Raw genomic sequence first — 22,766 nt, forward strand, 5'->3', positions numbered from 1 at the left:
ATGATGATTTTACAAATGTGCCTGAACCAGACCTCCACCAGATAATATGAGGAGATATTTGTGAATGCAATATCAGATACTGAAGATTTTAAGAAAAAAAAAAAATCATAGGATCACAGAATTGTCTAGGTTGGAAGAGAGCTCAAGATCATCGACTCCAACCTTTGCTATACAAAGAAATTCTGGAATCAATAGAACTGAAAAACATGAATGACAGAAGTGTTAAGCTCATGAAAATGAAGACTTCATACATAACATAGTAACCATGAAACCGTTGGCTGCAGAAATTATACATGAACACTCTGTGCTAGTGCTATCAAATGAATATCAGAGAAAGCTATAATTTACATCCTCCTTCCCAATTCAAATCATGATGGCCAACAGTAATCTCCTTCGCAAGTGTTTTATAACAATTCTCTTTTATAAATGTTTACTGTTCACTCTCATTCCTAATGGTCATCGTTGGGCACAGTGATCTGAAAAATAGAAACTGCAATGCCCTCACCCCCAATTTGGCAAACACTTAGCTTCCTATTTGATGAAGCATTAAAGTATTCCTGTCCTGTAATCTTTCAACAGTGAAAAATGGAACTATTTAATCTCATGAAAAATTATCACACTGCTTCTGAAAGCAAATGTAGCAGAAGATTCTTTCAGCAGAAGCCCTGTAGTAAACCAAACTCCACTAACCTTATCTGCAATATTTCAGGAGAAGGCTTGGGGTTTGTGTTCTAGCTATTTCATTTTACTGGTCTACACAGAATTTTAATTAAACATAGCTTACAAGATACATCTCAAAAGGAAAAAAAAAAATTGAGCATAGCCTTACATGGAGTTTATCATGGTACACCAAGGTATTTTTATTTCCTTTTTTTTCTGAACCCATGACTGTTTTATGATGTTAGATAATCAGTGGTTCCACCCATGCATTTAAAAGTGGGTTCTCCGTAATATCACCAATTCAATACATTTTTACAGGCTTTTACACTAGAAAATGGGATTTGCCATTTGCATTCTTAATAGTTCTTTCAGTCCATACTGACTGTTATGATGTTATGTATCATTACTTTTGGGAAAAATAGACCAATAGACCATTTGAGGATAGTAAATTCTCAAATTATTTCATATTTTCATGAATATGTAAAACAAAGTATATCCTCTGCATCTGTGTACTTTAAAGTATATATTTACAGAAATGTAATATCTACAAGGATGTTTTTGCAAAACATCTTTATATTTTTAGTTTCATTGTTGAAAAAAGCTCACATCAATTAACTCACTTTGGGAAAGAGATGTATGCATACGTTTGTATGAGTGTGTCAGTGTACATGCTTGTGTATTTTTGAGTATGTATGGAATTTATTGGTGCCTGCTGCACTTTTCTCTAAAGGAAAGTAATTTTTGATTGCCAGATATGAAAGCAACATTAAGTTAATTAGATGAAGAAAGCCTTGCAATATTACATTAAAATAAAATGTGCCTATAGTATTTAAACAAATACTTTGTATTTATTCCATGTCATAGGATTTGGTAAAAACATCATTTTTTTCATATTAAATTGTGAAGAGGAATGTACTAGGAACAGAACCTACTACAAGGGCAGTACAGATTTGTGCATCAGCAGCTTTCTTTTTGAATATTTCCAAATTACATCTCACAGATTAGTCCCAGGATGTACAGGACTCTATGGGAACCAGTGTAGAGGCAGTTTCCTACAGATTTTACTGAAGTTCTGTGCAGGTCTGGAAACAGGAACACCAAGACTTTCTAATGCTCAGTGACTTGACCACTAGCCAGCTAATGTGTCCTTGCAGAAAAGCAGTCCACCAGCCTCCTGGGCAGCAGTCAGCAGAACATCACCAGCAGGTCTAGAGAGGTGATCCCTCCTTTCTGCTCAGCACTGATGAGACTGCAGAGGGAGTACTGTGTCCAGTTCTGAGCTCCCCGACACGAGACATGGACGTACTAGAGAGAGTCCAACAAAGGGCCATGAAAATGATGAAGAGACTGGAGCACATCTCCTGTGAGGAAAGGTTGAGAGAGCTCTGAGTATTCAGCCTGGAGAAGAGAAAGCTCAGGGGAATCTCAACAATATCTATGAGCACCTGAAAGGAGGGTGCAAAGAGGACAGAGCCAGAGTTCTCAGTGGTGTCCAGTGACATGATAAAATTCAAAGGGCACAAACTGAAATGCAGTAAATCATGCTTAAATGTAAGAAAAGACTTACTCTGTGAGTAATCAAACAATTGAAGATGTTGCTCAGAGAGGTTGGTGAGGGTCCATCCTTGGATGTATTCAAAAACCGACTGGACACTGACCTGGGCAACCTGCTTTAGCTGACCCATCCTTCAGCAGAGGGGTTGGACCAGACGACCCCCAGAGGTCCTTTCCTACCTCAACCGTTCTGTTACTGTTGCCTGTTTAAATAACTTATGCAGCATTTATTCCTATGAAGTGACTATAACAAAGCAACCCCAATGAAATCAGTTCAGAGTGCAGGTTTGTGAAGATTTCAGTGCTAACAATATTCTGAACATAATAGAAAAAAATGAGTATCAATGTTAAGGAAGTCCTTGAGCTTTATGTTCCAAATTTGTGGAGTTCCTTACTTTCTTATTTAGCTTTTTACAGCACATCAGTAATTGTCAATTCACATTGTCACTGGAAAAAAAAAAAAAAATATATATATATATATATGTCATCCAGAAGCACTTCTTTATGGCCAGTTTTATGACCATGCTCAGTATGAGTTACATCAGGTCTGGTCTGTCTTGTTTCATACTCTTACAGTCTCCAAAAAGTGACTTTAAAAGTATAACTGAGATATAATTCAAAGGAAGAAATACTGACATAAGGAATTACAGAATCAAATTTATTTATAGAATCTCAGTACCATTCCATGTATATTGTGCCAGTCCTTAACTGCATAGATATCAATACCTGTGCTTGATGGTAATGTCTATCCTTTTGCATGTTTCCTCCATCTGGCACTGAGGTTTTTATTCTGTTCATGTTGAGTGAGATATTTGTCACATGCGTCTTTTTAAATCCTATGTGAAATTCTGTTGGCATTGTAATAATTTTAAGTACTCATTGTGAGTGATAATAAAATATGTTTATGGATGTACATTCACTTATGCATGTTTGCTTGTACATTAATACAGATTTACTTTCAAGCTCATTAAATCAACATATTTAATATTTTAATTGTTAATATCTGAGTGTTTTAGATGTCTTCTCTATTTCTGTAAAAATCAATTACTTCTAAAGCTGAAAGTTGCTGAAAATATCTTATTTCAGTTTGTGTTTCTGCATACTTCTATGTGCAGTGAGGTCCTAGATATAGAACTAAGCTTTGCAGCAGCATGCCTTTGGAGGCCATGGAATTGCCATGACAGTAAGATAAATATGACAAATCTCTCAGGAACATTTAGACATACTTACTATAATTAAGAGACAGGAGGCAAACTCTTTTCATTTGTTTGAGACCAATTTTTCTAGGATTCATAGCAGTGGAAAAAAAAAAAAAAAAAAAAAAAAAGAGAGCTCAAAAAGCAAAGCAGTGTTTTTGTGTGTACACCTATTTGAAAAAACAGAATACCCCCTCTTTCTCCAGCAGTGATGTCATACAAGATATGCTACTGTTGTTGGCTGGCACAGCTGTTGGAACAGTGAAGTTGTTCAATCAAATGTGGTGTTCTCAAGACTGAGATATTTGTTTGCATGCCAGTTTTCAAGTTAATACTAATTGTGGCCACCATGGAGTGTGTTCAATATTTTGCATTTGCTTTGGTGATTTTATCTGAATTCACTATCCAGTTATTTCCCTCAACATCTAGCAAAGATCCACTGTTTCACTATCAGAAATCTTAGCATTCTGTAATTCATTTACTGAGACAGATAACTCTTTGTTTTTCAGAGCTTCCATATGGCTGGGAGAAAATTGATGATCCCATTTATGGCACTTATTATGTTGAGTAAGTTCCCAAGTTCAATATTAAGTTGCTGTTAATATGTCATAACCTAATACTAGCATCCTCTGCTGTGCTTAGTTGGCAAGACATGGGTACAATTACTTGACATGTTAAAATGAAGGTATACCAGGAATTCTCAGTCATCAATACAGTTAATGTGGCCAAATGTATTCAGTGTGTCTCAAATCAGACATTCAATCATTTTGTTTCTCGAGGGTGTGATTTCATGGTAACAATCCAGTTGATACTTGTACAAAAGATTGTATTCATTTAAGAAATATTGCTGTATAGTCTGTGTAAGGTTTGGATATCCAGTAAGGTACAGATCTTGTTAGTCAATGAATAAAAGCAAAGCATAATCATTTTAGCTAAGATCCCTTTCTGGGTTGTCCTTCTCTTCTGCAAATCAGATTTCACTGTTTGTACCAGAAGACAGGTTATTTATATTCTGCATTGTAAAATTCTGTGTATATTGTGTTTTATTCCATACTTAAAAGTGCACCTGAAAATAAGAGAATATATTTTTTTTTTTTCACAGCACAATCATTGCTTTCATTTCTCATATTTTATTTTAGTTGTGGAACAGGAAAGAAAGCCATCCTTACTGCTCTGTGCAAAGGGCAGTAGAAAGCTTTTTTTTGACTGATAGGTAAGGTAGAACCTGTTCCAGCTAGTTACTGCATAAAATAGGTAAATCAGAGAGATGATTTTCTATGCTTTTTAGTTTAACACAATCAATCAGATTTATGTAAAGTGAATGTAGATTCAAATTGTGATACCCTCTCAGAGTGGTCAGTTTTACTCCCACTCTTCTCTCCTATCAAAGGCCACTCAAAGTATATAGCAGAGGATTGAAAAAGGCACTCCCCATCTCTGTGCAGACAGCACGTTTAAAGACTATTTGAATTGAGAAAGATCTATCTATTACTTCCTTTTATTAAAGAAGAGAGATCTTTACAGAGGATGGTACCTGACCTAAAATCTCAGTTTCAGATCCTAACACAAAGCAGTACATTTACTCCAGAGATTTCATACAAAATGGAAAATATTAGTTTGTGTGTCACATTGTTCTCTTGGTCTCTTGAATCTATACCAACACGTTGCAAGACCACTCTGGTCAGATAATGGAGCTGCAGATTTTCCAGACCTCAGAATATGTAGCAATTAATAGCACAGGGTAGAGCTGGATAGAGAGATCACCAAAGCAACAACAAAAAATCTTATTTCAGGAGGGTTAGAAGATGTAGCTCTAAGATACACTTTCTTCACTGTTATAACAGTAGCAGCTTGTAAGTGCCCAATCACTTTCCCTAGCCCTCATTCAAAGCAAACAAACAAACGGAAACTGTGTCTGGCCACTGCCCCACTGAGTCCTTCTGTCACATTCTCCAAATGCAATAGCATCCGCTCTGCTGCTTTTTCCCCCTGGATGGTTCCGTGCCCTCAGGTGAAAAAGCCAGCAGCCCAATCTGTTTTCCTGCTCAGCCCAAGCCAGCTTAGTCAATTCAGATTCCTATTTCTCTCAACCAAAAGGTAAGTTTTTGAACTCCCTAAGTAACGCCATCAAATTATTCTCTTTATGCCTGAGATCTTTTATGATGCCCCAGAGTAGTTAGGGGTTGGAGTTCACGTATCTCTTTGTACTTAATCCCCCCCGAAGATTTCTGCAAATACAATTATGCAGCTGCTGGGTGTGAGTAAGTGTCTTCTGTCCCGGTGGTTTTCAGTATATTTTGGTGAGTAACAGGTGTTGTGCAACTTCTGTGCATTAATCTCTTACTGAGCCCCACTTTGGTGTTAGTGCAGCCCAAGGCATTTTGGCTTTGGTGAGATTCACACTTCCCCTGCATAGTCAAGAAAAGGAGCAAATGTTCATCTCTATTTCATGTCCATCCACAGGTAAACAGACGCAAGGCACCTGGCCCAGATGTTATTATGGGATTATATATTTCAAGGCTGTTACTGCCAAGTTTGTTCATCCTACTACTGACAAGATTTGTGAAAAAATATATCAAACTTACTGTAGTCTCAGAGGTTTTTAGGAGTGGAATGGATGTTCACAGGATGGCATTAAAACTGCAGCAGTTCTAAGTTCATAAGGAGTTTTATAGACAGTAAAATGTAGTTGTACTTTAATTTGCTGTTTGAGCTCAGTAAGTTTGAAACAAAAATTGCTTCCCATTTTTCATTCTAAAAAGTGGCAGTTACACCTTTTTTATTACCAGTATTCAACAGATGAGTTCATTTTTAGCTAGATAAAATCAGATAACAATAAACTCTCTTAATTATATCATAAAAGTGGGTAAATCATGGAAAGCTAGGTTATGAACTTTCACACATTCAAGTCCAGTCCAACTTCATACGCAGGTTTTCAAAACTGTGAGCAAAAGAACGGCTCGTATTCTGCTCACTGAAAAAATTGTATCACATGGGAAATTTGTAAGGAAGAACAATGCAGTAAAGAGATTAAGTTTCACCTTACAAGGGTCAGACATGTTTATCTCCAGTATCCTGTGACCAAAGAAGAAGCTAAAATCAAGCAAATAAACAAATCTTGAAGGCTATCAAAGTTAAAAAAAAGACTTATTGCACCACATTTGCAAATTCTGTTATAAAATAAGGTCCCTGGTATAACTTCCTCTCATAAATCAAGCATGAATGTAAGTTCAAGACATTATTAAACTTTTCATTTGCCTTGTTATGCGAATCCAAGCTTGATTTGCAAGGTGTAGACATTTGACACAAATGAGAAGTGTTTGCTATATGTGGGTTAACTTTCATGCAATTTTCTCTTAATTTATAAACTAAAAACTAGCAGCACTTAGCTGTGCAAGGCTACAGAGAGATTGTGGTTATTAGAGTGCATTGGGTCTTTTGGCATTCTAATTGGCAAAAGATTATTTCCCCCTTTAAGGATGATTAACTACAATGCAAAGTTCAATTTCCTGACATGGCCTCCTTAATAGAACAGCTAAATTGTCCATACATGTATTTATTCTGGAAAAATATACCTCCTTCACTTATGATTTCTGACAACACCTGTTACTGCTCAAATAGAAAAACTTCTTTCAGGAGGTTTTTTTGTTATAAAATATTCATAACTGAAAAACTGTGAATGTAAAGAGGACTGAGTAACAAATTATGCATCAGAATGTCTGTCTTTTAGGCATTCTGATCCTCAGAATTACTTTGGTGCGTTTTAGGCCACAAACTACTAATAAACAACTGTACATTAAACTAGCTGAGAAAATGAATAGGTTAGAATCCTCCTCCTGGTGCATACGCTTAGATGGGCTACTATTGTGGCAGGGCTGAGAATATCATGGCCATCAACTAAAATCTGCATACTTAAATCTACATTAAAGCATGTAAATTTCTACAGAAAGTGTATCAATTGTCTTAAGCACATCTAATGTGAAACACCATCATTAAAAACAACAACAACAACAACAACAACAACAACAAAAAAACTAATCTGGTCACATTCAGTGATGAGCTGGCATAATGGTGCCTATATCTTACGTGATATTTTGTGGTGACCATAGCTCCTTGTCACTATTTCACCCTTGCAGCTAAATGCAGCCCCAAACCAAATCCTACCACCTAGGCGTTGTCCCCAGCTAGCATACTGTGGGCTAACAAGGGTCAGTAGCATTGACTGCCCCTTCTTCTCTGCAGAGAGATATTCAAGTATTTGGGGGCCAGAAAGCAAACAAAAGGCAGCACGATTCTTCTATATGGTCGCTACAGCACTAAAAGAAGTGAGTTGCATTTTTATCTTTGGATTAGTCTTTTATTTTTAATATTTATTTTATTTAAAAAAAAAGAAGAAAAGTGGAATCAAGAGTAAAAATAAATAAATAAATAAATAAATGGTAATGGTAGGGGAAAAAAAAAAAAAAAAAAAAAAATTTAGATAGCAACATCTTTCTCGGTTTTCTCCAGATCTGTCTTATTAAAAAAAAATAAAAATCCGCAATTTCCTGAGAGGTCTTATCCCACTGGTATGTATTAGATATGCTCCAGGAGTGCCTACCTCTGGGATCACATACAGCCCTGTGTTTTTGTTATGGACCTCAGTTAGGAGAAGATGGGAGATGGAATGTTTAGGTAAGAAGAGCACTAGACAACATCAGAAGAGAAACTTTAGGTATTTAGAAAATTTTCAAGTGAAGAAAGAAATGCTCACTGAATTACATACCGTGGGTAATGAGTTATACATCTTTTGGATCACATCTAAAATCTATTTCAAACACCAAAGCACTTATTTGTAACCATCTCTAAAACTGACATTTAGATTGTCTTATTAAGGCCTAGGTTAGTAATACTTATTTTGTATGCAGCTGAAGTAGCTAGATGAAAGGCTAGAATGTCCTTTCAAGGGAACTACTTAGCTTAATAACTTCATTCTCAGCTAAACTCATCAGTAGCAATTTTTCTGTTTTAGCCATGGAGCTGTAGAGCGCTTAAAATTGCATGATAGGGAGGTGCTTCTTGTCTCATTGGTCTAGGAGCATAAATCCAGCGTAACTGACTGATAAAAAGGACCAATTTTCTATATAATTTTCTTTTCTCTAACTCCTTTTGGACTTAATATTTAATGTAGTTGTATGAATTTGTTAGAATATTCACATTGTGCTTTTGAACTGGCACTACTACAGAAGAGTCAAAATAGAGGAATCAATTGGAACTAAGAATTATTAAGATTGCATCAACACCCTGAGGTGCCTCATATCTCTGTTCATCTTCCTGTCTGATATGTTAGGACAAAAAGGTCACTTTCAAGATAGCCATTAGTGAAGATATTTCTGTCTAAATAAACTATACTGCAACTTAAACTGCAACTAGAAACTGCTGAGAAGGAGCTGATAAGAGATTCTAGCTGTCATGTCAGTACCACAGGATGTTCCATGAGCCATGGCCACATCCTATATTGGCTAAAATCCCTCTTTTTTTAATCACAGAACTGCATGTAAGTTGTAATGTAGGGCAGTGAGATGTGCCCTGCAGTTACAGCAAGGCACTAAGAATATTCCAAGGTCCTAAATGCATGTGTATAGTGTGATCTGAAATAGCCATTATGTCTGCATTATATTCGACAAAAGCTATGGGATACCCATGCTCTTCTGGAAGCACAGCAGATACCCATGCCCAGAAGAGCAGGGATACCCATGCTGTTGGGGAAGGACGGCTGAGAACTGGGGTAGAAAACTTTAGATCCTCTAAAGTAGTGCTTGATCCCTTTGTTTTGGCAACTAACTCAACATACTATGTAGCAAGCCTGTTTTCAATGTTATCAAATGCCATCATAAAACAAGCTAGACATTTTACCCCATATCTTCTGTTGGAAGCTGTTTCATAATTTCACACTTCTGCTTGTAAGAAGCCTACAGATTTCAAGACTGAAATCCTGACACATTTAATATATTCCACTATTTACTTCCAAATATTTTCATAGAATGCAATAATATATCAGCATTCATTCCACTTGAATAAAAAATCAAAAATCCTTTGGTGCTTTATCATGGGATACTCTCATTCACTGGTCTTCATGTAAAACCTTTGCTGTGGATTCATTTCATTTTATTGGGTGATCAGAACTTTATCTAGTATTTCGTATGACATTTCACATGTTCCTTTTTAATGGCAAAAAAAAAAAAAAAAAAAAAGTACTTCCTTTACAGTACAGGAATACATCACATGATAGGTAGTACCACGATTACTACCTTTTTCAGGCTTGTATCAGTAGTTCATAATTACCCTATGATCGTTTAATGCATGAAAGTCTTGTCTTCCTCCATTTCCAACTGATGAAGTTTCTCTCCCTTCCAACATACATTTCTAGGTTTGCAATAGACAAAAGCAATGAAGACCCTGACAATTACAGCATGGTTTAAAGCCTAGGAAAGCAAAACCTGCGATATTAAACAGCCAGTCTGAAGAAGAAAAGAAACAAAAGGAATCTTCTCTTTCTGCAGCATAGAATAAAATTTATAAAGCTATTAATCAAAACTTTAGAGTAAAAGAGAGTGAGTTAGCAACCCCTTAAATGAGAGATAGCCATGTTAACAAAATAGCAACTCCAGATTTTATCACATATCTTTCCTGTCATTAAATCAAATATACTTTTACATGACTGAAAATCTTTTCATTGCAGGAATCCTTGTTTTCCAAGTGTATTACATTGTCGTAGGACTTACTGCTTTCCCTCAACTCCTTCTTAATGGCAATTCTACTTATTTTGTTTGAAGCAGTGTTAGGATCTGAATCCTGAGGGAAAAGTGCTTAATGTTTGGGCATAAAAGGTTGTTTCAATATAAATAGAAGGAATTCAACCCCTTTTAGAATCTTAGAGTTTCAAAAGTTCCCAGGTCACCTCTCCAATGCTTAAAGCCCAGGATCAGGATTGAATTTTCAAAAAACTCAATACAGAGTAACTCAGTAAGAACAAATAAGGAGAGATATGTTTGAGAACTTACCTTTTTTATGTAATTTATATGTATTTATATGTATATATTTCTAATATATAAATAAATACATATATCTATATGTATTTATTTCCCTGGGACAACATTTGCAGCATAAAACCCTTTTTCTCAACTGATACTGTCATGAACACATCTGGTGGAGTTGTTCAGTGCCACCTACTAAATAGTTTTGCCTTCTTCAAAAAAAGTGAGAAAAATGTCAAGGGATTGTAGGATTACTTGTTGATTGGTAAAATGTATGGTTTAAATTAAATAATTGAAATCTAAGGTATGATATGGGTAAGTAGTTAGGATAGTATTTCTAAACAAAATGCAGAAAATTAGTGGTGTAATGACAGATATGTACTAATTGACCAGCTATAGGAAACGTAATATATCAAGAAAAAAAGTCTACAGCATTAACTTCTCTTATAGTTCATTATTTATATGTATAGTTTTAATCTACCATCTGACTTAGTTTCTACAACATCCCATTTTTCTGTACAGCTTAGCAGATATATAACATCGAATTAAACAGAATTCATTTTCAGTCACTTTCCTGTGCTACATACATTTCCTTTTTAAGCAGTGATCATTAAAACACTCATTAAAAGCCTGTGTCAGGCTTTACATTTTCTGTAAGTGATTAAGTAATTTCATTTGCAGCTAATCAATAATGCTGAAAAAAAAAAATGGTTCAGTCCCTTTGAATCATGCACAGAACAATGTTTGTACTGAAGACATGAAAAACTGTTGTTGTAGCATGCTTCAGCGGTACTGCAATTTAATATGCAGTCTATATATCAAAACCATTTGCCTGTAGCAGAGTTCAACATATTGAAATGATAGGGCTTTCTCCAGTGCTGTTCATTATGTGATGCTCATAGATGGTACATTTCTTATCCCCACCAAAATTATATGGAGTATAAGGGACATGCTCAGGCCCATTGGGGTTTCATGACTGTTTTGCTATCTAACCACACGCACCTAAGTCACATACAACATCCTACTGTGAAAATAGTAATTTTCCCCAACTGAACCCAATTTTTAATCAAAACCAAATTTTTTCCAGCCACATAAATAGAAGAACACAATTTGAAAACCCTGTCCTAGAAGCAAAAAGGAAGCTACAGCAGCATAACATGCCCAACGCAGAACTTGGAACAAAGCCTATGCAGGCCCAAGGTTTCCGAGGTACAGTACCATGTCAGCCTATCTTAGTTAAGATGAAAAATCCTGCTCTCCTGCTTATATGACAATAATTTGGTCCTAGTCTGATGGACATAATAGTGTTGCCAATCCTCACAATGTTATCACCTACCTCCTAGCTTTTTTCTCCTCTAAAAGTTCAATCTCCTGGAGTTGTGGGACTCAGGAGCCACATAAAAAATCTCTAACCTCCAGAGTTGCAGAGAAAAGTGACAAGTGGACCCTAGTGTTTCCTAAAGGCTGAGAAACAGAAAGCACAATAAGAACCCCAAAGTAATTTTCTAAATAAACTCATAACTTCTATTCTCAGGAATGTGTGACTCTCTCTTGAGCACCCAAGGTTGGCAACACTGAAATAATTAATTGTACTTTCTTTAAATTATCGCTAATTGATGTTTGGTATGTTTCTAAGCTAGCTCATCTAGAAAGCATCAATTAAGTTAAAAGCCTCAGGCACTGTGTTATAGGAGTTTACAAGAATACAGCCTCTTGGTAATGTGAAAATTAATGTGCTTACAATGAGCTGTGTAAGCAGCAGACAGTACTGGTAGAGACGAATAAACTTAAACATAAGGCTACAGCCAGAGAATGAGGCTTCTTCTTCTTTGTGACAGTAGACAGCTCTTCATCAACCCTACCTAGGCCCAAACTCGCCCACCCGCACCCTGCTCTGCAGCGGTCCCGCAGTGTGAACGATCTGTCCCAGTGCCAGCGCGGCCCCACCGGGACGTGCAGGCTGTACGGTACGTCCCACCGTCCCCACGGACCACTGCCAACCTAGCAAGATAAGTGGAAGACACTACCTTTGCACCTTCCTCCTACCCTTCCTCACAAAGTGAAGCATGGGAACGAGGCACTGGGAGCCCCTGGCAACCCACACTATACACCGGGGCACTCAGCAAGGGGACGCGAAGGTAGCACCACCAACACAGCAGCCAGATGAGGCATGGAATCCCACATGCTTGGAGAGGAAAGATATCTAATACTTAGCACCGGCTTTTTAACACATGGCACGGCATATACAGGGGATATTTCTCTTATTGTGGGTGGGAGGGAAGTTGTGCAGAATGTGTTACTTTGTAGACAAAGCTGAATTTATGTGTTAGGAAAGAGGTTTTAAGATTACCTCACATATCATTTTTATTGTTGTAATTATTTTAGCTACACAATATCCACTTCTAAATGTATTTCCAATATGAAAGAATATTTATAACTCCTTACTTATGGCAGCTCTGCCATAGATAAAAACCCTTTTTAAGCTTTGTATTAAAATAAAAACTCACTAATATATATATATATTTTCCTGGAATGCCTGCACTCTTTATTTCCTCTGTTTTCATACACTGTCACCTACAGCCAGCTGATACTGTTATCAGCTGATACTGTTATGTCCCTGCTGTGTTGTACTAGATCAGAACTTTTGTCTTTCTTGTTTGTGTTGACTGATGTAGAAAAACCACTCTTCACCCGTGATGCATCACAGCTGAAGGGGACTTTCCTCAGCACAACTCTTAAGAAAAGCAACATGGGTTTTGGATTTACCATCATTGGTGGGGATGAGCCAGATGAGTTTCTTCAGGTGAAGAGTGTAATTCCTGATGGGCCTGCAGCACAAGATGGGAAAATGGAAACAGGTAATTAAAATGATTCCTCTGTTCTTTCATATAAGTAGAATGAGCCATAGATTTCCGAACTCTCTCCATAAATGTATATATTTTTCCATATCAATTTCTACTTAAATGCCTTATCTTACAACAAAGAAAGATAAACCTCTTAGATAGGAATTCCTCATACCTGTCTAACATCATCAAGTAGCTGATTTTTCTAATTCTTCAGTATTTTAAGGAAAAAATATATATATCAATTTTTTCTACATGAAAATGGACTGAGAAAAGGTCTCATTCTAATATGTAGAAATTATCTGTGATGTTCATTAGTTTATAGGCTGTTTATTCAAGGGGAAATTGTGAATGGAGAGAAAAAGAGACAGGCAGAAAGAGCACAGACTACTAAGGGAAAATTTCTACCTTTAGAAAAGATAGTTTTGCAAAACAAGTCAAGTCTGATCAAACTTTGTTTTCTTTAGAACAACAAAACAAGGGTTTTCAGTGTGACATATGGAGACATAGGCATCTGTGGACTACTAATAAGGAATCTGTGAAAATGAACAAAATAAACGAAACTGCTTGTGAAGAGATCTAAAGATACAGGATCACTGCTGAAAGTTTAGAAAATGATGTAGGATTTACAGCCTATGTGACCTCTTGTCCTGATACTTAACCACTTCTATGGTGAAGATTTTTCATGTTCATATCTGACTTGGATTTCACTGCTACAAATGATTACAGGTGACTGACATCCTGTGTCCATACAGCCCCATCACTGCGCACCACCTCTGCCCAGCAGTCCTTGTTCCCCAGATTGCTCATTGGTCCCAGGGCATATACCTAATTTTCCTTCCATTTCTCACCAAGTCAATATAGAAGAAATATTGGTTTGGTATTTATGTTATCTCTGCAGAAAACCCAGTTCATGGTGGCTAGAGTCACTGTGAAGATGCAGAGCATTTCCTAGTCCAAGACAGATCACTGTGGATGGAGCAAAGCAGCAGAGAAGGATTCTTTTCTCATGTGCAGGGAGCAAATATGTAAACACAAACAAACATAAATGATATTGGTGGAAAAGTCTCCAGTGATTCTTCTGGAAATTTCCTTTTATTCTTTCTTCTGTTGCTGCAGAGGAATGATCCAGACTGTCGTATGTTGAAATAAAACCTTAACGTTAGCTCATTCTGTAGGAATCTCCAGGACTTTGCAAGTAGGAAGTGTGAAGGTTGTGAAAAGTATTATTTTTAAAACTCTATAATTTGTCCAAAGTCTTATATTACAGTTGGCATGATGTTTCTAATGCCAAATAGATTAATAAATAATTTATATTTTAAAAAGTCAAAAAGAATTAGAACATAGATTTTTTTTTTTAGAAAAAAAAAAAGGAAATAAAATAAAAGGCTATCAGCTATTTAATTCTCAATGTTTCTTGCTATTTTAACTTTAAAATGCAACTTGGTTGCTTAGGGCAAAATTACGGTAGCTGACAAATGAATAAATAATATAACAGACTTCCTGAAGTTCAGGAGATTTTAGTAACATGAACTTCATATTTCCCAATATTTTCATATTACCTAATATGATGCATGAGAGAATTTTTCCGTTTTTGATGGTTTAGCATTCTCAAATCCAGCACTCAAATACAACTATTTCTAAAACTATCTGAAGTGTGGGCTAGTTATGGGGGAACTTGTTCATATGGATTTCTTTACTCTAGAAAAGAGAGTGCCCTTACAACTTATTTAAATGTTGATGTTGAAATTCATCATGGGTGTCACTGATGTTGATTACTGCAATTACAGATTGTGATGGAGACATATAGAAAAAAAGAAAGTCCTTTAAAATACATAGATATAAAACTGATATTTTTTTTCTGAGACAATTAATTCAACTAAATTAAGAATCCATGACAGAAATATACATTCAAATATATAACTATAATTGAGCCTGATATCTTAGAAGAAATTCTGGACTCAAATGTCTTAATTTTTGTGAAGATTAACAGAGTTCTGATGTAAAGTAATTGGAGAATCTTGGGCTAATTATTGTGGCATCTAACATGGTTTCTATGAATATTTGAAGTGATTTCTAAAAATGATAATAGTAAACGGAAAAAAGATATTTGAGGTCAGAATATTTATAAAAGTGCTGTTCAGCAATGTGATTGCATTTCCTGATACCCAATCTTTTTCACACTTTCTAAAGTACGGTTTCTAATCAGCTGGAGATTTCAAAATGCAGGTGTTTTGTTGATAAAGGTCTTAAAATCATACATTTCACAACTATTTGAGCTTACATATGTACATTTTGTTTGTTAGGTAGACATCATTAGACAATGAACAGAGCTTTTAAAATAGTTTTCATTTATTCTTTTGACGTGAACTGCATGTTGTTGTGCAATTTATGTGCACTGCAGCTATGATCACAGTCACTGGAGGCTTTAATAAGCAATCAAAATATCATATTATATCAGTAGGGTATCATAGTGGAAAGCTTGAGCACAATGACAATGACACTATGAACTGTGAAGTAACATGAGTGTAAGGGTGCTGGTGTTCCCATCTGTGATATAACTCTGAAGTTTTTCCCCTGTGAGATTGCTGCTTTTTTTTTTTTTTTTTTTTTTTTTTTTTTTTTTTTTTGCCAACTGGTAGACGAAATGCTAGGGTTTGAGATATGCATTGGACATGGGGAAAAAAAAGGGAAGGGTGAATCTATGTAAGACTCATGGTTGCCATTTTAACCTGATCACAACACAGTGGTTTTACCAGCAGCCAGGTTTCAAAACAAAACAATTTTGGATTTCATTTCTTGGAACATGGAAGCTGCTGCCTGACAGAGACTTGGAATCACTGTGCTGCTGTGTTGGTGGATTTTTATCAGAAATGTCAGGAAACTTGCTATCTGCTAAGAAATGCTGAGGAAGTGAGGAATCTGAGTTCTGACTCTTTTTCTTTTTCTTTTCTCTCTCTCTCTCTCTCTCTTTTTTTTTTTTTTTTTTTTTTTTTTTTTTTTTACATTCAGCAAACATAAATAAAGATATTGCTGTCCTTGCTTTCTGCCCTCACCTTTGTTAAAAGTTATTCAATGCCACCAGCAACGGAAGTAAAAGCAATGTTAATGTGCTGGTTCCTCAGCCACTGTTATTCACAGTCTTTGTCCTAAAGCACCCTCAGCAGATATTTATATTAATGCCACTCTGTGGTTGGCAGTACCAGAGAAACTGGTATATTATTTTATTTCTGACATGCTTATCTTGAGACTGTTAACTTCCCTAAAAGCATGAAGTGCAATATTGGTATCACTTTCACCCCATGTCTACTGCATCCAAGTTAGGCACTCACACTGTTCTCGTTAAAAGATAAACAGGGGGATAATGGGAAATAAGGAAGTCTTCAGTTCGGCTTGAACATTTTCATCCAGTTTGATTAGTCCTAGGGGTGCTGAAAGACTGTGTTGTCCTATAAAGGGGCTTTCAGCATGTGTGACCATGCTGCCTCCATATTGTCAAAAAGATAGCATTGCATCTTCATGATGCACAGTATAAATGTCTCCCAGATTTTTACTCTGACTTTCTTTGTTAGTATGACCACTAAGTGATTTTATACATAGACTGGGTGTTTTAAATTTCACAGAGTCCTAGAATCATAGAATGGTTTGGGTTGGAAGGAACCTTAAAGATCACCCAGTTGCAGCCAACCTGCCATGGGCAGGGACACCTCCCACCAGACCAGGTTGCCCAAAGACCCATCCAGCCTGGCCTTGAACACCTCCAGGGATAGGGCATCCACAGCTTCTCTGGGCAACCAGTTCCAGTGTTTCACCACCCTCAATGTAAAGAATTTCTTCCTAAAGTCTATTTCAAATCTACCTTTTTTTTTTTCTCTCTTTTTTTTTGTTTGTTTGTTTCTTTTTGGTTTAAAGTCATTCCCCCTTGTCTTAACTTTGTACTCCCTGACAAAGAGTCACTTTGTTTTGTTTTATTTCATTCTTTTTGTTTTTCTTTGTTCACATCCAAATTGTACTAGTTAATTTTACCAGCCTGGTGTGTCACTGGCAGGGCTCTCCTTCATTACCTTGCCTGGGAAAGTTGAATCATGTGTTTCTTTGTTGCGTATGTGGGAACAACTTTAAATAAACACAAGTGCTTTAAGATTTCATGTAGCTCCTGTTTCCAGAGAAACCAATTTCCTGTTGTCTGGGTATGTTCAAAAAGGGTAGGTCAATTGTAAACTAAGCATAAACCTCACTGAGGCTTTGTGCTGAGTAAACAAATAAGAAAAAAAAAAAAAGTTATGATGGAAAAGCTAATTGTGATAACAAAGTCTTAAAGCAAATTCTTTAAACAATGAGACTGGTGAATGGGTGAGATGGTTTCTCCAGGAGTAAAGGCAGAAGCTTATGGGAACGTTCTCACTTTTCTGAGTTTTTCAGTTTCTCTGATTAATTTTCTCCCTTCATCTCTTCTCTCTTCTCTTCTCTTCTCTTCTCTTCTCTTCTCTTCTCTTCTCTTCTCTTCTCTTCTCTTCTCTTCTCTTCTCTTCTCTTCTCTTCTCTTCTCTTCTCTTCTCTTCTCTTCTCTTCTCTTCTCTTCTCTTCTCTTCTCTTCTCTTCTCTTCTCTTCTTTCTCCTCTATTTGAATCTTTTTCCTTGTTTAGCTGTTTTTTGTTTGGTTAGTTGTTTTTTTTTTCCCTCCTTCTCTGTCTCTTTTGTTAGTAGTGGAGTTTTTGTTTGATTTTGAGATATGCCTTGGGAATTTTCATGTTCATATATTGCTCATTTTTCCTTTCAACTTGGGAAACAAAACATCTGAAAAGACTTTATTAGTATGTGTCTTTTCCTTGGGAATTAGATTTATATTTATAAGCTTTATCATGCTTTATGTACTTATGAATATATAATAATCAACTAAAATCATCTCACTTAAGGTAGATGCCCTTGGAAAGGAAAAATGGTAAAAGACTGTTGAGACTCATTGGAAGAAAGACGGGCAGCAAAAGTTAAGACAAATCTGTTAGTATTGTTTTAGTTTTTTATTGTAAGCCTGTTGTGCATTCTGCACAACATGGGGACTGTAAGTCATGCTGACTCACCTCCATCCTCTTTTGGCCATATTTATCCACTTGCACATTCCCATTACTATCCTGTTGGTTATCCTTTGTGATTCTCTTTTTTTTCTTGATGGTGCATCTTGTATCTTTGTTCACTTCTTCAGATTTTGTTGTTTCCAGACATTGCACATTTTCATCTGGAAAAGTGTTTCCTTTATGTTTTGGATATATTTGAGAATCTAATTTAAGATTCCTGTGAATTTCACTGATGGCTTTAACTATGAAAGCCTCACAATTGATTTTGTTTTTTGCCTGGCACAATGGCTCCCTCATCTGCGGGTTGTGATGCTTAGGGAGCATCTGGACCACACAGACTTCACTTGCTTGAACATTCTGAATTGGCAGACCAGCTCCTTGGTGACATGGCCTTCTTACAGCATCTAGGTGATTTTTGATGATCGCATTTATGGCCTTGATTTTGGAAGTAGCACAAGGCATTGTGCTTTTCAATTGGTGCAATGCTTCCTTCATCTGCACCCCTTGAAATCACTGGTCCGGATAGCTTTTTTCACACTTCTTTTCTCTTTTGAAGCAGACCGTTTCTGTGCATCTGGGAAACTGGTAAGAGAAAATACACATGTTTAGAGACCAAAAACAAGGAAAGCCTTCAGCAGTATAGACAGAGATGCTGGCTGGTTAGGCTTAGTGCTGAATCAGAGTCATTCTGCTTCCAGATTCATACCCTGACTGATGGGAATTTCTCTGGCTTAGTTTACAGTAAGAGAAAGGTGTGTGCTTCCTGTGCCCTGAAGTTCTAGCATAGACACCTTTGTCATTTGAGCATCGTACCACGCCAGCATAATTCCTCTGTTTCCTGATATAAAATGGTTGAGCTACAACGTCTAGCTAGGATTTTCAGAGATGGTGAAAATATTTGTGTCCTTTAGTATTTCTGTGTCTTCTCTCACTTTCCTGTTGGAAGACATCAAGGGGATGTGAGTTAGAAGCTACTGGTGGGAGACAGATAAGGTTTTAAGGGGGCAGAAAGGATATGAAGAGGCAGCTCATTTGAAGGGGTGCTGTTCTGGCAGTAGTGTTCTCCAGAATGTTCTCAGGTAAATTTCTGTGGCACTGAAGGTTGTGAATTGTGAATTTGTGTTCTGCTTAGCTGGTAGTTCAGCACACCATCATGCTTGGCAGTATCTTGCACTTTCCATGTGCTGTTGTCTCCTTGCAAAACAAGGTTATTTGGCATATTTGCACATGCTTTCCTCATGTTTCTAACATCAGTAGAACCACAAGTGGAATGTTGTGGGAATCATTTTCAACTGCAGAACCTTTCTGCACTCAACTTTCTGCCACCCAGGGTCTCAAAGCGGCTCCTCAGCTCCTTCATGGTGATGGAGAAGGGCTCAATCTGGCAAGTGCCACCCAGGAGCTTCTCCTTGACCACATCTGCCCTCCTGCCATCTACTGGATCTTTCTCCACAGTGCTGCCATGATTGCTTTCCACGGGTGCCAGGGACCATGGGGCTGGTGGGCGTCAGACCTCCAGGCTGGTCTCAGGGTGCTTGCAGACTCCCACCTCTCCTTGAGGAGTTTCACAGAGCCCTTTTGCAGGGTCGAGTCTGACAACTCCATCATGCCCTGCCAATGCAGTAGGTACATGATGACATAGCTTGTACTTCAGACTGAGTTTCTGTCTGCAGTGTTGGCTTGTTCAAACTTTTTCTTTGTTTGCTTGCTTTGTTTTAAGACAAATATTTAACCAGGATTTGAGTTGTCTGCAGTATTTTACTGGAGAGGACAGGAGAAGAGCTAGGTTTCTGCAATCCAAGGGTACTCATGAAGGAAATTCTGTTGTGACACTTGCTGTCTATACTTGTCAGCAATGAATTTGAATTTAGGCCTAAAGCTGACTTTAAGCCACGTCCCTACCTGCTCATGGTCACTTAAATCACTACAGCTCGCTTATAGCAATTCATTCTTAAATAAAATACTTGATGAGGACTGCATGTCTGAAACTCAGTAACTTGAATTTTTTCCTGGGCTTTACAAAAAAATGGAAAGAAAATTGGGGGAATAAGAAAAACTGAAGAGACTTGGAGTTGGGCTACAATGGTCTTTAGCATTTCACACCACCTTTGCTGCACTTTTTAACTTTTGCTGGCCACTTGTAAAGTTGTCTCATTTCAATGAAGGGGTGACCAGACAAAGTATGTACATTATGAGAGAAGGACCAACATGTTGCCCAGGAGGGCTGTGACTCATTCAAGCCAATGTGTTTTCCAAACCACTGCAGCCCAGCCCCCAGGACCCAGAGGAAGGGACAGAACAAAAAGCATCTGAGTCCTTAGTTTATGGCCATGCTGGGAAGGGAGGCAGGGGGATGCAAGAGAGAGGACTGGAAGCTGCTTCAGTTCTTCCATCTATCTGGTGACTAATATTAACTGGCCACATTATTAGGGGAGCTTTTCTCCACTAAAGACTCCCTGAATGTGCACGAGAGCTAGCTGCCTCCTGCTTATTTATCACATGAACAGTATCAGGCTTCAAGCTACACAATCTATGTCCAAAAAAATGCATGAACTTGTGTATTTGTAAGGAGCTAATCTTACTGCTGGGCTCTTCTCAGCTGAGTTTTCTTCTCGTGACACTGCTGCACTCATTACATGCCTGTTTAAAGGAAGACAAATTTAAACATTCTCTTATTCACTGGTCTCATTTGACTAAAGAACATGAAGCTTGATCGACAGTTCACAGTATACCTCTGAGAAAATCCTCATCCTACCTCGTCTGTCACAGTCGCACTTCCAAGAAGTGAAGACCGCAGCAAGAGGCGCTGCCTTTTAACCTGCCTGTCTGCATTATGGACACACAGTCAGTCCACATTTCTGGGTTACTGTCTCCATCTGTGGGCATACAGAAACCAAGACAACCAAGTCAGCATCCTGGCTTTTCTTACCCAAAAACATCGGCCAGAGACACCCCAGGGCAGAATCTGTTGTTAGTGCATAACCTCTCCCAGAAAAACTTGTTGTGGTTAGGGAAATGTTCTTGGGCGGACTGCTGTGGTAGATAATAAAGGCTTCCAAACAGAGAGAGAATTGCTTTTTCATTTTCATTCTCTGCTACTTAGCTAACTTCAAGTTCTCTCTTAAAGCTAACTGGCAGAAATGTTTGACCAGCTCTGGCATGCCATGCTTGTTTTTTTTTCATTTATGAATGTTGATGTTTTTGTGTATGTTTGGTTGGTTTTGATATATCAGAAAAACATCAAAATATTGGGTAATTTACCCTTGGGGGTGTTCTCTCTTCCTGTGGTATGACAGAGAGTTCTGACTTTCAGGCTACAGCTCTTTGGCCAACAAAACTTTTGAAGGCCAACCCGTTCTTTCTGAAATGGGGAATTAAGGGAGAAATCCGATGTGAACTTCTTTGGATCTTGAGAGAGAGAATCAGCAGGCGAAGTCATAAGTTTGTAGTTGCAATGCCATAACTGGAATACATAAAGCAACTCAGTGCTCAGAGTCAGGTTGAAAGGTGATCCAGAAGAATGTGCTGCCCATCTGCATTAGGGTACCATCCGTTTTGTATTTGTGTTCAGCTGACAGCTAATAAATGTCCTTGGGAAGACACTGCAGGGGAAGAGGGCAGAAAGAGATTTCCATTTTGTTTCAACCAAAGCCCTGTTGTTTGAATTTAAATAATTATTTCTGAGTTAGGCGTTGGAGTTCTGTAGATGCTCTGAGTTAGATGTATTACATTAATAATTGTTCCTGATTTAGCTGGTGGGTTTCAGAATGGATTTCTGAGCAAGTGAAATAGAGCCATGAGAATGCTTAGGGGACTGGAGCATCTGTCTTCTGAGGAAAGATTCAGGACTGTTTAGCCTAGAGAAGAGGAGATTGAGAAGGGATCTTATCAACCACTACAAATACCTGAGAGGACAATGTAAAGAGGATGGGGCCAAACTTTTCTCAGTGGTGACCAGTGATAGAACAGGGGGTAATGGGTATAAAATGAACCACAGGAGGTTTCATCGCTATATGAGGAAGAACTTTATGGGTCAGGTGACAGAGCACTAGAACAGGCTGCCCAGAGAGGCTGTGGAGTCTCCTTCTTTGGAGGTATTCAAAACCCATCTGGATGTGATCCTGTGTAACATGCTCTGGGTGACCCTGCTTGAGCAAGGGTGTTGGACTAGGTGATCTCTGGAGATCTTTCCAACCACAACCACATTCTGTAAAATGTCTGCATTTATTAGGGAGAACACTGTAACACATTTTCTTCTTTTCAAGACAGGAGGGTTGCAGATCCCTGTTTCCTGCCATTTTACTTTGCAATAGGTGGACATTTCATCCTGTATAATGATCCCATGATAGCTTATGTTAACAAAAAGGCCAGAGTGATCAAGACCACATTTGAGTTGTACACTAAAATAGGACTGCTCAAGCT

At 37.6% G+C, this 22,766-nt stretch overlaps 1 protein-coding gene across 6 annotated transcripts in view; it reads left to right on the forward strand.

Annotated features, from left to right (window-relative positions):
• The window catches only part of MAGI2 (membrane associated guanylate kinase, WW and PDZ domain containing 2), a 771,045-nt gene that overhangs the window by 599,825 nt on the left and 148,454 nt on the right, over positions 1 to 22,766 (forward strand). For all 6 annotated transcript variants that reach the window (XM_032182540.1, XM_032182497.1, XM_032182505.1 and 3 more), the window contains 3 exons: positions 3,920 to 3,977; positions 11,514 to 11,635; positions 13,102 to 13,284. In XM_032182540.1, coding sequence (XP_032038431.1) covers positions 3,920 to 3,977; positions 11,514 to 11,635; positions 13,102 to 13,284 — 363 coding nt within the window. The remainder of the gene's footprint in view (positions 1 to 3,919; positions 3,978 to 11,513; positions 11,636 to 13,101; positions 13,285 to 22,766) is intronic.

The sequence above is a fragment of the Aythya fuligula genome, chromosome 1 (assembly GCF_009819795.1).
Source record: "Aythya fuligula isolate bAytFul2 chromosome 1, bAytFul2.pri, whole genome shotgun sequence".
Taxonomy (NCBI): Eukaryota; Metazoa; Chordata; class Aves; order Anseriformes; family Anatidae; genus Aythya; species Aythya fuligula.